The sequence below is a fragment of the Alexandromys fortis genome, unplaced genomic scaffold (genome assembly GCF_014885135.2).
Source record: "Alexandromys fortis isolate MF-2015 unplaced genomic scaffold, M_Fortis_MF-2015_v1.1 scaffold_94, whole genome shotgun sequence".
In the NCBI taxonomy this organism is placed as follows: domain Eukaryota; kingdom Metazoa; phylum Chordata; class Mammalia; order Rodentia; family Cricetidae; genus Alexandromys; species Alexandromys fortis.
In genome coordinates this window covers 6,356,032-6,371,290 of record NW_026067979.1, presented here as the reverse complement: position 1 = coordinate 6,371,290, position 15,259 = coordinate 6,356,032, and the positions used below count along the sequence as shown (strand labels likewise).

At 46.1% G+C, this 15,259-nt stretch overlaps 2 protein-coding genes across 7 annotated transcripts in view; one reads left to right on the top strand and one right to left on the bottom strand.

The window, feature by feature from the left end:
- Positions 1 to 4,892, top strand: part of Pde6a (phosphodiesterase 6A) — a 63,280-nt gene extending 58,388 nt beyond the window's left edge. For both annotated transcript variants that reach the window (XM_050158034.1, XM_050158033.1), the window contains 3 exons: positions 604 to 687; positions 2,241 to 2,388; positions 4,103 to 4,892. In XM_050158034.1, the coding sequence (XP_050013991.1) occupies positions 604 to 687; positions 2,241 to 2,388; positions 4,103 to 4,179 (309 nt within the window). In that variant the 3' untranslated portion in view covers positions 4,180 to 4,892. The remainder of the gene's footprint in view (positions 1 to 603; positions 688 to 2,240; positions 2,389 to 4,102) is intronic.
- A 2,793-nt stretch (positions 4,893 to 7,685) lies between these two features.
- The window catches only part of Ppargc1b (PPARG coactivator 1 beta), a 107,063-nt gene continuing 99,489 nt past the window's right edge, over positions 7,686 to 15,259 (bottom strand). For all 5 annotated transcript variants that reach the window (XM_050157928.1, XM_050157930.1, XM_050157929.1 and 2 more), the window contains one exon: positions 7,686 to 15,095. In XM_050157928.1, the coding sequence (XP_050013885.1) occupies positions 14,995 to 15,095 (101 nt within the window). In that variant the 3' untranslated portion in view covers positions 7,686 to 14,994. The remainder of the gene's footprint in view (positions 15,096 to 15,259) is intronic.

Genomic DNA, 15,259 nt, shown 5'->3' with positions numbered 1-15,259 from the left:
CTCTCCCTTCCTCCCCCTAATTCTCCTCTTCCTCTCTCCCTCCCCCTACCTCTTCCCACCTCCATATCATTGTTAAAGATAGTAGGTGTTTGTATAGTATTTCCCACATTCTGGCTTGGTCACTTGTATTCAGTGTGCTCATTAACACATTCCCCTATGTATTCTATATTTTCTCCAAATTGTTAGTCAAATCTGGAAACTTGGTGAGTTTAGGGTTTTATTTTATTTCTGAAATAGAGTCTCACACATCAAAGGTTGGCCTTAGACTCACTATGTATCTAGTAGGATGACCTTGAATTTGTGATTACAGGCTTGTACTACCATTCCTATTATTTATTTATTTATTTAGTTAGTTTTTTTCGAGACAGGGTTTCTCTGTAGCTTTGGAGCCTGTCCTGGAACTAGCTCTTGTAGACCAGGCTGGCCTCGCACTCACAAAGATCCGCCTGCCTCTGCTTCCCAAGTGCTGGGATTAAAGGCGTGTGCCACCACCACCCAGTTACCATTTTTATTTTTGTGTGTTTGTTTTAGCAAGAATGTTTCTTAGATTGTGTGGATCCCTACTATTGCCCCTAGTCATTAACTCTTTCTCTCCCATGACAGCCCATGATGGACAGAAACAAGGCAGATGAGCTCCCCAAGCTTCAAGTTGGCTTCATTGACTTTGTGTGCACCTTCGTCTATAAGGTAGGCTTCCTAGAGTCCAGTGGACAGAAGGGATAACAAACCCTGGCAAGTATGTGACACTTTGTAGGAAAATTTTTACCTCCAGTGGCACTTGGTTCTCAGGACAGCTCTAGAGAGGGAGGTGGTAGGTACTTTTGGCTGAAGCCTAGAGCTTGGTTCTTCCTGCTGGCTCAATAAATACTTTTGGCACAAATGGCTAAGCATGCTTTTATGGACACAATGTCATTTTTCTGTTGGCCACATTATACACAAGGAGAGAGGTCAGAAAAGATAAGCATCTCTGGAGCCACCTATGCAGCAGGACTGGAGCTGGGGCACCTACTACCCAGGCCAGGGCTTTCTACAGTATGAGGTATACTTCCTTTATAAGGAAGAAGAACAAATGATCCCAGAGGAACCAAGTATCTCTCTTGTTGTATAGACCAAATCGGGCCTTCTGGTCAACCAGACAGCATGACTGATGCTCACACTGCCAGCAGCAGTGTTATGAATGGGGATGCTGGGCTTCGTGTTACTGACTTAATCCCAGCTACTCTTGGGTAGGTGCTGCTACTGCCCTACTATCTAGATGAAAGTGAGATTTGGCAGTGACCATCCTAAAGTTACATCGCTTCTGGTAGAGCCTCGACCACAGCTTAGGCATCTCTGGGCACAGTAGACCTTGACTGGCCCCTGCTGCAATGAACCTTCCTCAGCTCAGCAAACCTACTTTGCCAGTCTGCAATCCATTCTCTCACCAACAAATGCAGCAGTGATGAGACATCTCTCACGGGGTGAGGAGTGGAGGGACTCAAAAGACCCAAGGAAATAAACTGCCCCAGTGTGCTGTGCCCAAGGCGTTATTCAACCCCTAGAGTTGTAGGAGTTTGTATGAATCATCTCAATAACCCAGTTCTACTCAGTGAATATTTATGAAGTATTTGTATGTTCCAGACCATACAAGTTGCTAAGCCAGAACCAACCAAGGGGACGAGGCAGTCAGCGTTCCTCCATCTCTAGGTGTCATCCTCTGGAAGAGGCAGGCAGAGGGAATCATTATAAGGAAGTGGGAGTTGATTAGAGAGGACTTTGGGGGACATCCCATGGGGACTCGGTTTATCTAGGGGAGTTAGAAAAGGTTTCCCTGAGGAAGTGTTAGGGAAGTAGGAAGCTCAAGGAAAAGAGGAAGGATAGAGTGTTCTAGAAAGAGAACAGTATTCTAGAAAGATAACAGTTGTAGGAAGTCACAGGTGGGAGGAAACACTCATGAAGTGAGACTTGGGGTGCCTGGAGCTTCTGGATGGCAAAAGGCTAGAGATCAGGAAATGGCACACAAAGACTTACATTTCACCCTGAAGGAATGGCCACGAGGAAGGCTTCAAACAGGGGAAGGAGGAGCTCCCTAGTGTCAGTAGGTATGAGGGGCAGCTTACACCAGTGCCAGGCAGAATGCACCCCACCTTGAACCAGGGTCCTAGAGCAATGCCCCTGCTTTATATCTATAGTCTTGCTCTCTCTCTGTCTCTCGCTTCCTCCATCCCTTGCACTGTCTCTCCCACACGTCTCCTTCCCAGGAATTCTCCCGTTTTCATGAGGAAATCACACCCATGCTGGACGGGATAACCAACAACCGCAAGGAATGGAAGGCGCTGGCTGACGAGTACGAGGCCAAGATGAAGGCGCTGGAGGAGGAGAAGCAGAAGCAGGAGGCGCCCAAGCAAGGTGTGCAGAAGAGGCAAGGCCACACAGTCTCGGCCAGGCACACAGTCAGCGTGCAGTCCATCTGGGTCTGCACTGTTGTCTCTGTTCTGTGTGGGAGGGTACTGAGGCTGCTGGAAGCAAAGTATGATGATCAAACCATGCAGTCAGATGCGTGGCAGAATCTGGTCCCTAGAGAGAGGCTGAGGGATGCTAGGATCCACAGTAGAATGTAAGGCAGACTCTGATTCTAAGCCTGCAGACGTTTTTGCTTAGAATTTTCAGTTAGAAGGAATTCTAAAAGCTGACGTTACAGCTGCTTGTTTATTTGAATCCTAGCTTTGCCACCATGAGGTTTGGCTTGTATACTACTAGTGAAATACGACTGAGCATAAAAACATATGCTTGTAATCCCCGCAGAAACAAGAGACCTTGCCTCAGTAGGTGGAAGGGAAGAACTGACTCCTGAAAGTGGTCCTCTGACCACCACATGGGCTGTGGCATGTGGTGCCACATGCCTCCAACTAATACATACAACCAGAGGGAGGGAGAGATAGAGAGACAGAGAGACAGCCAGACCTTGTGTGCCAGAAGAGAAGTTAGTCAGGGTGGAGCAGAGACATCAAGAAACCAGAGCATACAACTGACCCTAGCTTCAAATGGAATTTGTCTGTCCCAGTTCCCCTCACAAGGCACCCCCACCCCCGCCAGGCTTGCCATTTCTTTGTCTGTGTGCTCTACTTCCTCATAGGACTTGGCTTCTTGTCCCTGTCACACGATGTTTGATTGCCTGAGCACATGACCCTCTGTTCTCCGCATAGACACTGTCGGTCCCCAGTTCTTCTATGGGTAGGCTGGGGGTGATTTAAAAAGAACAGTTTCAAAGATTGGGGACACCCTTGCCATTTCTCCAGAGTGTCTTATATAACACTGCCCTCATGGGTGGGTTTAGCTAGTGCAAAAACCGTGTTTACGTAAACAAAGGACCCTACAGTTTTTCCTTTTTAAAAAGAGCGGGGCTGGGAATTCATCATGTTGGCCCCCAAACTCTTTTATGGTTTTTGTCCTTTTTGTTCTTTGGTTTTGTTTGAGACAAGGTCTCACACTGTAGCCCAGCCTGGACCTTTCTGTGTAAACCAGTCTGTCGTTGAATTTAGGGCAATGTTCTCGCCTCTGCCTCCTGAGTGCGGGAATTAAAGGTGTGATCCACCACACCCAGTACAAATAGTGTCTTACAGAGTGGTGACCATAGGGGGACACTGATTCAAGGAAAGACTCTAAATGAATGAATACTAAGCAAGAGCTTTGTCGCTGAGCTATGCCTCTAGCCCAGGAGCTTGTCCTTAAAATATAAATTTGCTGTCCATGTTTTAAAGATGTAAATGAAGCAAAACAAAAACAGATTGCCAATTTCTTTTTAAAAAGTTCAGATCTGGCCACACCAGTAGACATGTCTCCATGATAGTGGCTAAAACTAAACAGTAACTTCTCTCTTGTTCTCTCCCCTATGTCAGTTCCCACAACTCCCTGTGTCATACAGGCATCCGAGCCATGGTTGCCATGTGTCACCCTGGGCTACTTCTCAGTGGGGAAGCACTTCTGGTTTCCCTGCTTCTCCTGACCCCACCCCCACCCCCACGGTCTGCTTGCGCCAAGCCTTGAGCTTCATCCAAACAGGTCAAAGGCACGTTTGCTGCAGCTCCCTCTGACCTGCCTTGTGCTTTCCTGTCCTGCACAGCTGCTTCCGGGAACCAGGCAGGAGGAAACCCCAACCCAGGGGGCGCCCCTACATCCAAGTCCTGTTGCATCCAGTAGCTGAGGGCACGGCTGGAAGGTGGCACAGCCCTCAAGAAGGAAGAGACCGCCCAGGCCAGTGGAAAGCCATACATCTTCTTGGAAAGTTAAAGAATCAGGAGTTGAGAACTGATGGGAAATACAGCAGGCATCTATATCATCAAGAGGTTTTAGACATTGTTTTTGTTGCTGTTTTGTTTTTATGTTTGGTTTTAGACAGGAACTTGTTGTGTAACCCTAGCCGTCCTGGAACTCACTCTGTAGACCAGGCTGGCTTTGAACTCACAGAGACCCACCTGCCTCTGCCTCCTAGTGTGGGGATTAAAGGCATGTACCACCATGCCTGGTTTAGAGATTGTTTTTAATCCTGAAATGTCTATTGAGTTTAGCCCTATATTCCAGACTTTGTATATTGACTTACTTTATTTTTTGTTCTTATAATGCTTTAATTCATGTAAGTTCTTATAATTTAGGGTTTTATCATAACTTTTTTGCTAATTTTCAAAAATAGAGAGTTATATCTCAAATATAATAAGTTTATGGAAACTTAACCCCAGATTTGAACATCAAGCTGTGGTTAGATTTGTTTTATGTGTTTGTACATTCATTTCCAAATTTCCCCCCTCCCTTCTTCATTTCTTCCTGGATCCCACCATGTAGCTTAGGCTTGTTTTAAACTCTCAGCCTTCCTACCCACAACTTAGCTGAAATATTAAAGGTAATTTCCACATGTATCATTTCACTCTTCTATAATCTTTATTTTTTTTTTTTGTTTTGTTTTTTTGAGACAGGCTTCTCTGTGTCTTTGGAGTCTTCTATAGTCTTTAGAGGAGTTATTTTTTGTTTGTTTGTTTGTTTGTTTGTTTGGGACAGGGTTTCTCTGTAGCTTTGGAGCACGTCCTGGAACTAGCTCTTGTAGACGAGGCTGGCCTTACTCACAGAGTTCTTGCCTCTGCCTCCCCAGTGTTGGGATTAAAGGCATGCGCCACCACCACCCCGCTGGAGTTATGCATCTTTAAAGGTCCCATGCAATCCCAGCACTAAGGAAAGAGGCAGGAAGGAAGAACAGGAGTTTAAGAGGTTCTGGACTAGACAGTTAGACCTTATCTCAAGGAGAAAGTTACATAGCCTTAAAGGACAGAACATTTTTCTAACACAACACTGTCACATGGAGAAGGTGAAGGCTTCATGCTGGCTGTGGAATATATTCTGATCAGCTGCAAGTGGAGGAGTGGGGGCTTTCTGTAGTTGCAGGATATTCTGCTTTTCTCAAGAGAACCTAGGCCTGAGGTAGAAAAGCCTGCCATATTGCCCAGCCTGGGTCAACTGTACAAGGCCATTTTAGCTCCATGCCCCTAGGCCCTTGCTACTCTTATATCACTGCTTATACACAGAGATCAATTTAGAGTCTGTTTCCTTGAACCAATGTCCCCCTACGGTTTGTACTGGGTGTGGTAGACCATACATTTAATTCTAGCACTCAGGAGGCAAAGGCAAGAACATTGCCCTAAATTCAATGGCAGACTGGTTTACACAGAAAGTTTCAGGCTGGGCTACAGTGTGAGACTTTGTCTCAAACAAAACCAAAGAACAAGGGCAAAAATCATAAGAGTTTAGGGGTCAACATGATGACTTAGCAGGTAAAGGCTCCTCCTCCTAGGCCTGATGACACGAGTGCTGTCCTAGAACCTACTTTCACTAGCACAACACACGAGCACACACACACTACACACATAACAGAAAATAAAGTGATGGTGTGCTTCAGCTTAATCCAATTTTCATATATTGAATTAGTCATCCTGTTTCTTTTTGCTAGTTTCCTTTTACTTAAGATCTACTTTTTATTCTTGAATTTTCCATTGATTTCAGTTGGCGATCTTCCGTTCAACAGGCCCTTTTGACTTAAAAACGGACCACATCTAAGTATGCCAGCAATGCCTGGCAGAGTTAGCATCCACACAGTTGAAACTGATGAAATCAGCAAAAGATCCCCAAAGTTGTCCATCCACCAAGTACTGTCAAAAATGTCTGCCTTTGTGGCTCACACTGCAACTTTGTTTCGATTGTTTCCCCGCTCCCAGCTTATAGAAGCTCTAACAGACAAAGGCCAAATTGAAGGCTTAGAGAGATAGATGCCTTGCTCTACCCAGAAGCTGTGAGATTAGCTGGGCTAGTCAACACCCCCTCTGTGTGCAGGCACAGGCAGCTGGTGTAACCTGTCAGCACCCATTTCTGTCCCTTTTATCACTGCAAAGACAGGGTCGCTGCCCCCTATTCTGTTAATCTTTTCTCCCCTCTAGGGTGGCACACAACACCCGCCACCGGCCTTCCATCAAAGCTACAGCAGCTGCCTCAAAGAGAAGGAAGTGCGTAGCTCCCTTCAAACTGTTTATGGACCACAAGCCTACTCTAAAGGCTCTTTTTAAATAAAGCAGGAAACTGAAGGCCAGGGAGCGGAGGAGTCTGGTTCAAGTTCCAGCCCAGGTCCCTGGCCTTCTTCCAGAAGTTGCTCAAGATCAGAGAAAACTGTGGCACACACGGGCTGTGACTTCCACTGCTGATCTCTCTGGGGCACGGGAGCATGCGTCCTGCCCTTCTGTTAGAGCGGGATGTGCCTGGGCTCCGATCTTTTAACCTGGAGGGGTGTTTTCAGCTCTGTTGTAAGTGGCATTAAGGACACTGGCTTTTCCAGCAGAGGCTTGTCCCTAAGCGTGCTGTGTTTAGTCACTAAGCAGCAAGGAGAAGAGCGATGTCTCTACTGGAAGAGAATTTGCCCTGGAGCATACAGGGTCAGTCCTGTTGGGCTTGGCTTTTTGTTTTTAGGTTACTCCAAATTTCATGTTCCAGTATGGAAGCAGTTTTACAAAGTTTTTATAGTGTTACAGAACAAACAGAGTCCTAAGTCAAGGCAAGTTTAAAACACATCAGAGAATCAGGTACAACAAGATGAGAGCATCTTTTCTACAGGCCGAAATGCCCTCTGACGACATTCTTGGCTACTAGAAGCTAGTGTTCTCCTAAGTTAATAGATACTAAAAGGACTTGATTTTTGTCATTATATCTGATGAGGTTGGGAGAGCAGCCTTTGGCTGGGACCCAGTATGGTTCTAACTATACTCCTACTAGTCACAAGGATGAGGCAGGAGGATTATCAGTTTGAGGTCAACTTGAGCTACACAGTGAGTTCTGAACTAGACTGGGCAACTTAGTGAGACTCAGTCTCAAGAGGAAAATAAGAAGGTATAGGGGGCCTAACACCATGGTACCAACACACAAGACCTTTGACTCAATTCCCAGCATAAAACCAACCAACCAACCAGACAAAAAAAAAAAAAAAAAAAAAAAAAAAAAAAAATCCAACATTGGCCAGGACTTTTTCTGAGGCAAAACTGGATCTGGATTCTCTCCTTCACTTGCCAAATAGAGTGTTGGTTGTTGTCCGCCTCCCCCCCCCCCCCCCCGCCCCGTTACCTCCCCCCCCCAATGAGTTCACAAGACCAATAAAGAAAGACACCCCTGGGCAGGACTGTGGGTGGTGTTTTTTAATTTCCATAGTGTATTTGTTCAGTTTATATATAAGCAGATCACGTCACTATTTACAGTACATGAGCATAGAGATTCTACAGTCTTTTGTGATGTAAACAATAGGTCCCAGCAGGGGCCGAGAAAAGAAACCAGTTCTGAAGTATTTACAGACGTTAAAATAGAACTTTATAGTCACAGAATAATAATACGTAGAGCAATTTGGTTAAATTATCTACGAAACTATAGACTCTGACAATGTACAAAGACAGGAAAACAGTTTCTCATTTAGAAGGTAAGACAGATAAATCACACCGGAAATAAAATAGGGACAATGACAACCACAATAATTAAGAGCAAAGAAGTCTTCTTCCTCGCTGCTCACGGATAAAGTATTTATATAAATAAGGACACACCCAACGAAATGGGAAAAAAATATATAAAAATCTTCTACCAATTAAAAAAAATAGCAAAACTAAAAACTCGATTTTCAATCATTAGCAGTGTCCTTTAAAAAATTAAATTTTAGCTTCTATTTATAAATAATAAAGCAGATGTGTCCCACTGTATAGGTGAAGTTCTTGCACCTTTCTCAAGAAATGCATCAATGTAACACACACACACACTCACGCACACGCGCACACACGCACACGCACCCACAAACACAACCTTACATTCACATACCCCAGGCTACAGTTACCTTGTTGAGCTCCCTAATACATAATGCCCCCCTACAGTAGAACCCTGGGTATGACAAAACCTCTCAAGTTTAGCCATTCCCTGGTTTGACCCTGTCACAGAGCCAGGGAAAGCCCTGGCTCCCTATTGCTCAAAATTCTCTAGGCTGCTGGTCACACTAGGTCACACTAAGAGAAAAGGGTTTTGAGTCCAAGATTTGGAACTGCGGGGAGGGAGCACAGGAACTACCTTGCCCAGTCGATTAAGGCTAGCTATTGACTGCATCTCCTGACTAGGGCTTGGGAGCTAGGGAGTCTTGTCTTCAATCTCAGCAGCTGCTTCTCATAGAAGCTAACAGGACTCAGGAGCCAAGGAGGCAAGCGTGAACCTCTGTAGTGGACAGCACTGCAGACTGTCGGGGTGGGGGGGGGTGGGGATCATCTTCCCCAGCAACCACCTGGAAACCCAAGCACTCCACTGCCCCATCCCATGTACTCCCCAGACCATGCTCCCCATGAGATTTCCAACCTGTTTCAATTGGAATCAGAACACCCCTTCAGAAACCAAGGTGGGAATAATTTATGACTTATTATTCCTAACACAAAAACGCCTGACAAGATTTTAAAATACAAAATACAGAAAAATTAAAACAAAAACAAGAACAACAACAACAACAACAAAAACCTGTTTGGCTATTCAGTGGACCATATCAAAGGTCATGGCCAGGGCCCCTTCTCCCCCAATCCTCATACCCAATTTCTTTGTTTGTCCCAAAGGTACCATGTAAGCTACCTAGCAGAGGTTCACTTAACAGGGTTGGCAGCTTGGCTGCCAGTATTGCAGTTAGAGTAAACCACTCCGGACAGCTGGACACAGGGTTCAACCCCCATCTCCTCTACCACAGGAAAACCAGTGCATTTTCCGCACTGTATAGGCATCTAAGTAGTTGCTGATGTTCCGAGTTGGTACTGAACAAGTAAGACAACTCATTTGTATCATTGTGTTTCATTGCCAAGCTGATGTTGGCCGCCATGGTGACTGATCAAAAGACCTTAGTTTTGCCTTCCATCTTGGTGGCAAGTGGACACCAGTCTTTGACCACTAGACTAGTGACCACACATTGATAAGGCAAAGCGCTGGCTAATTCCCTCCACAAGGACACTACCCAAGGCCAGCGAAAGGGAGCAAGGAGGCTTGCTGAGGCTTCCTTGAAGAATCCTTTGACAAAAAAAAAAAATATGGCACAGAGGGGTTGGAGCCACATGAATACCTTTCAGAGGAGCTGTTATACGGTAGAGACAGATCATCTACAAAAATCATAGGTTGCAAGCCCCTCCATTTGGGTATTGGGATGTCCGTACTCCTTCTGACGTGCAAGGCATCCTGATGAAATGGCTTCGTGAAGATCTGTCTCCCCAAATCCCAAAGGCTTGGTCACTGCTGCTATACCATTAAAGATTCAAAAAAAACGAAAGCTGCCCTAAACATATGCAGTGTGATCCATGCCTCCTGTTGCCCCATGTGTTTTTACAATCACTGGAAAGCAATGTGTGAAAACTGTCTAAGCTGAGCTGTTTGGGGAAACAAGTGTATTGCTAGTATTGTCTGCAAGCAAGCAAGAGACGGCCAAGTGGTCACAACATTCAGATTAAAAGCTGTTCGGTGGGGATGACGACAAGGCTAAAACGCAAGACTGGAAGTTGTCAACGAGCCCTATGAAGGGTTTATTCCTTACCATCCCCACAAGGAACTATGGCTTGGGTCTGTCCTGGTAAGCTAGCCTCTTCATGTTAGGCACCTCAGCCAGGACTATGTGAATCTCACCCTGTTGGAGGCTGACGACCTTGTGGAAAGTGCCTCACCCCTGCCCCCAATACATACCCTGAGCTAGCCAGAGAGTGGAACTCTGGGCCCTCCCTGGCTCCAGGATGAGAATGCTGTTATCACTGGATAGCTTCATTTGCTAGCTCAGGGAACAAGGGCCAAAGGTCAGACAGCAAGTAAGAAACTTAGAGTGAAATGATTGCGCCACAAAGTGTTGCAATTGGCTAAGCTGTTTTTTTTTTTTTTGTCTTTACAAAAGTGGGTACCAAGATATAAACCCATATCATTCTGTTTCTTGGGCTTCCAGTGAAGAGGACAGCCAAGGACTGGCTAGGTACAGACTCTCTCAAGGCTGCTACTGCCTTGAAAGATGCCCATTTTCTTTCTCACACTGGCCCCCGCCCCCATCCCTTCACCCAGCCTTTAGGACAGCACCTCACACAGATAAAGGGTACACATATTTGCCAGAGGAGAATGTGGAACAAGGCGGAAGTGTCAGGTTTCTGAAAGTGCTTTCATTAACTAGTGCAAGTGTCTGACTAGCTACTTCCCGGATGTCCCGGATGTCCAGGCCAGCAGCTAGCGCCCCGCCCACACTCCCATCTGTTCTAGGTCAAGGCCATTTCTGCGCGTGAACGTTTTTATCCCAGGCTCTCCCTGCGCTTACCCTGTATCCCCAGACTCTTCAAACAGCCCTGGAGCTCGCCCGAGTGCAAAACCCTCAGGGATTTGGAGAGTAGCGTCAACATATTGCACGTAAGTACTGGTTCGTTTCCTTCTGCCGCAGTGGGAAGGATGAAGGCATCCCTTTTTCTTTGGCTAATAACACCAACAGGTTCACTCTATTTACGACGACACACCCAATCCCTTTCCACACGTGATCCTGGGATATGGCTTTCTCAAGCTGATCTCAATCGCTGAAGAGCAAATGTCAAGAAAAATACTTTTGACCTCAGTGAATAACATCACACCCCCTCTAGGGTGACCCGGGTACAGAGAGAGGTACCCTGCTTCTGCAGCAGCGGGATCCGCTGAGAGGCGAATTGAACTCAAGGGCTGGGACAGACCCGGACTAGAGCTGGCTGCGCATGCGCATGCCCAAAGAGCTGTCTGCATTTTCTCTCCATTTACTACCTGCACCGTGGCCTCGGCAGTGGCCTCACATCTTCCCCCAAAACACTGACCTCGAAGGCTTGAGGTCACAGAAGACATCTTACTGTAAAAGTCTTACCACATTAGGATTTGAGGGATTTAAGTCTTTGCGGCTGGCGCGGAGCACTCCTCCCACCCCTGGAGGCTTGCTATCCATCAGATGATACAAGACCAACAGATAAACACAGGCATAGGATGGGCACTTCCTGACTCAAAGCATTTTTCGAGTGGGAGCCACAATGCATGTCAGGGGGATGGGAGTAGGGACCTTAGCTGCATTCCTTCTTCTCACATCACCTAGTTGATACATTCTCCTTCCGTAACCAGAGTCATGTCCTACCCCCACTCCATAGGACTGTGGTTCAGCCTTGTACTGGCCGAGGAAGGAGATGGAAAAATTCCACTTAGTGGTTGGATTGGACATTTCTATAAAAATACCAGCACAGCACAGAGATGACACGGAGCCTGAATGGCGATCACACGTAAACATACATCATTGAGACGCATTAGAACAGCTACAGTGAGATGGTTGCCACTAAGTAGCAGCTGCTCCCTCTGGGTTCCTCCTTGATTCGATGGGAAAGAGACCAAGATGGTCTCGTGGTCTCGGAGGGGGCCTGACCATCTCCTTGGTAAATTATATGCAGCACCGAGTGAATCTTCCAGAGAGAGAGATCATCTACAGGGCTGGTCTCTGCAGAGCTGGGAGCCTGGTTTCATGAGCGGGTGAGTGGAGAATACTAGAAACTCTTGGCGGGCATCAGCTCCCAGCATTGACCTGTGGTATATTGGGCATCAGTGCCAGGTTCAAGGCTCTGCTCTGCTCTAGAGCCGACATCTAAGTGACTTTGAGGGAACTGACTGAGTAGCTCAGTTAACCCTGGCTGGGGAAAGAGAGACTTAATTGTTTGCTAAGAATTTGTTCTTTTACCCCAGCAACCAACAGCTGGCCAGGTCTCACTGTGGAAGCAAATAGGAAGAGCCCAGGGTTTTCTAAACAACTCCTACACTCTGAGGCCCAGAAAGAAGGGACTCAAGAAACCACAAGAGAAGTTCTTGGTGGGGTCAGAATTCAAATGGCTCTTCAGATTAAATCTAGTCCCTCTTCCATCAGGCAATGTCAGTAAACACTCACTTTCTCCCGTGATTAGAGCCCAAGTTTTAGTGGATGCAACTGAAGAACTTTAATTTGGTTCCATTCTATACCCATTTTCCACGTGCCCACCATATGCTGAGCAATGAACAACTATAAAGGAGTGTGGAATGTTTGGGTCTGTGCTGTGAAAAGTCCCTTTTTGTATCTATCCTTAGGAGCCACCCCTTCTCCAATTATATTCCTCTTTGCTATTTCACCTTCCCCTCTCTATATTCTTGTGGTTTTTTTTTTTTTTTTTTTTTTTTTTTTTTTTTTTTTTTNTTTTTTTTTTTTTTTTTTTTTTTTTTTTTTTTTTTTTTTTGCAACAGTATTGGGAAGTCTTCTGCCAAGTAATGGCTTCAAGGGCATATCTCCCCTCAGGGATCAAGTCAGGACAAGGATGGGTCAGCATAAAAACCAGCCAGCATATGGCTCTACAATGGTAGTTTTCCAAAGACTACCACTAGATCAGGATGTCTGATAAATGAAACATCAACCAATTAGTAATGCCTGACCAGAGAGAACACTCTTGAAGATTCTAATTGCACAACCAGGCTTTAAAAAATAGTGTTATGATCAATTAAGTATTTCTGCACTGACCAAAGATGTGGGAATCACGACTGTGACTAGACATTGCCTAGGCAGAAGCTAGGACATCTGCTGCCTAATTGTGCCCCTCAGTCTATTTCACAGAAAAGGAAACTGGGGTTTAGGGAGGCCAACAGATTGGACACCCAGATCCTGTTTCCCTAGTTCTGCTAAAGCTAGTCTCTTCCAGCCCTATCCATGGGTGAAGAGTTTTCCCAACACCAAGTATAAGATCAGGCTTTACTTTCTTTACTGAGGTATTTGAAAATCAAAAAAAATAAAACAAAAAAAAAATAACCACAAATTTTCAAAGGAATAAGCCTGGCATTAGCAGCAGATTAATTTAGTTTGGTTAGTTTGATGAGTTATCTACCTTCAAACTTTCTTACTTGGCAGAACCTTGGGGGGAAAATGAAAGAAAGAAATGTCACAAGATCAAGGAGGAACTAACTGATATATAATGAAGCATTAGAATGAATACTCTGCCTAGCTGGTTCTCCCTCATGAAGGGCCCCCAGGGGCCCAGAGGATGTCACACTGGATATGACTTTAACAGCAGTCATAACGGTTTGAAGAGGAGCCCACCATGAACGCTCCGTGGGGGTGCCGTGCCCACCCCCTACCCTGTACCTCTACAGAGGAGGGACAGTAAGGACAGCAGCAGGGTAGAGGATGGTCTAGCAGTTGCCCTCCCTGCCCCAAATGGCTGCTCCTACGTGAAGTCTGTGTACCATTTGTGGGTGTCTCAGAGCCTTGAGGGGTATCCACAGGCAGGGCAAGTCACAGGGCACTGAGGACCAAAGCTGAGGGACACCTGAGCCTGTGCTGAATGAACCTTGAATTTGCCTTAATGCTGATGAGTAAACGGTTGACCTAATTCTCAAATAAGCTGCTAGGCTGCTCAACTCAGCTAACTCCACTCTTCCAGCCTCTGACTTTTGCATCTTTATGCTAACTGCTGCAGGAGGCTGGAGCCCGGAGTCAGGAGGCTTGGTGTAGGTCACTGCTTTGCATGCTCCCTGGCCATGGGACCTGGGACCCTGGGCAAGATACTTTCCCTCACAGAGTGCTGTCCTCTCTCCCTGTGGAATGGGTCTAATGCAGCTTGTTCCACCTTCCTTATAGACACTCACGGCTCTGGGCTCTCCAGACAGGCACTCTCCAAGTGTGAGTCGGACAGGGGGAAGGGATTCTCATCACAACTTGAGTGGAACTCACTCAAAATAAAAGATACCAACCAGGGCTCGGTAGAGCATACTTGGCTGCTACCTCTCTCCATTCTTCCTACTTGTGACTGCAAGCCAATTTTTCCTGCGGACGTAGTGGCCACCCAGCACCTCTAGGACTACACGACCAGGGGAGCAGCGCAGCTCAGTAGCAAACACCTCATGACAGTGCATAGTTAAACAATCGAGGAAGCAATACGATAACCCCAGGCACAGTATATCTGAGCCATAAATACATTTGTTTTAAGGATATACTTTTTTTTTCTTCAATTAAAAATGAGTTTCTAATCCTGATTCTACTCACAAGTAACAATTTCATCATCATACGCTACAGACAGAAGATGTTATGGGGGACATAGCTCAAGTCTACAGAAGGAAGTCAATCAGGTGGGACGGGCAGAGGATGATTGACAGCACTTGGAGGTGCACCCAGGACGATCCGCTGGAAGCGAGGGCACTAATGTGGCAGTGGAACATCAACGCCATGGAAACTCACGGACGGAAGCAGCTTTGTTCAATGTAAACATTGATTTGTTTTTAAAAGGAAACAACAGCAGATTCAAGTCTCTCTCTCTCTCTCTCACGTGTGTTCTCTCACGCTCGCTCATTGGCTCGCTCTCCTTCTCATATACTTATTTCTTTGAAAACGTAAACATATTGGAAGGGCCTTGTCTGAGGTATTGAGGTATTCCTCGAAGGTTAAGGCTGATATCAATGCAGGCTCTGCTGGGCCTCTTTCAGTAAGCTGTCAAAATCCATGGCTTCATACTTGCTTTTCCCGGATGAGGGAAGGGCCTCTTCTGATGTGGGATCTGTGGGTTGGTGAGAGGTAAGGTTGGTGAGAAACTCAGTCCCAACCAGCAAACCTGCCACTGAGGGCGGGCCGCGTCACAGTGCAGGAATGGGTATTACCACAGTATCAACCGTCATCCTGTTGTGACCTTTCTTCCATGTTGACAAGATCCCACGGCTTCAG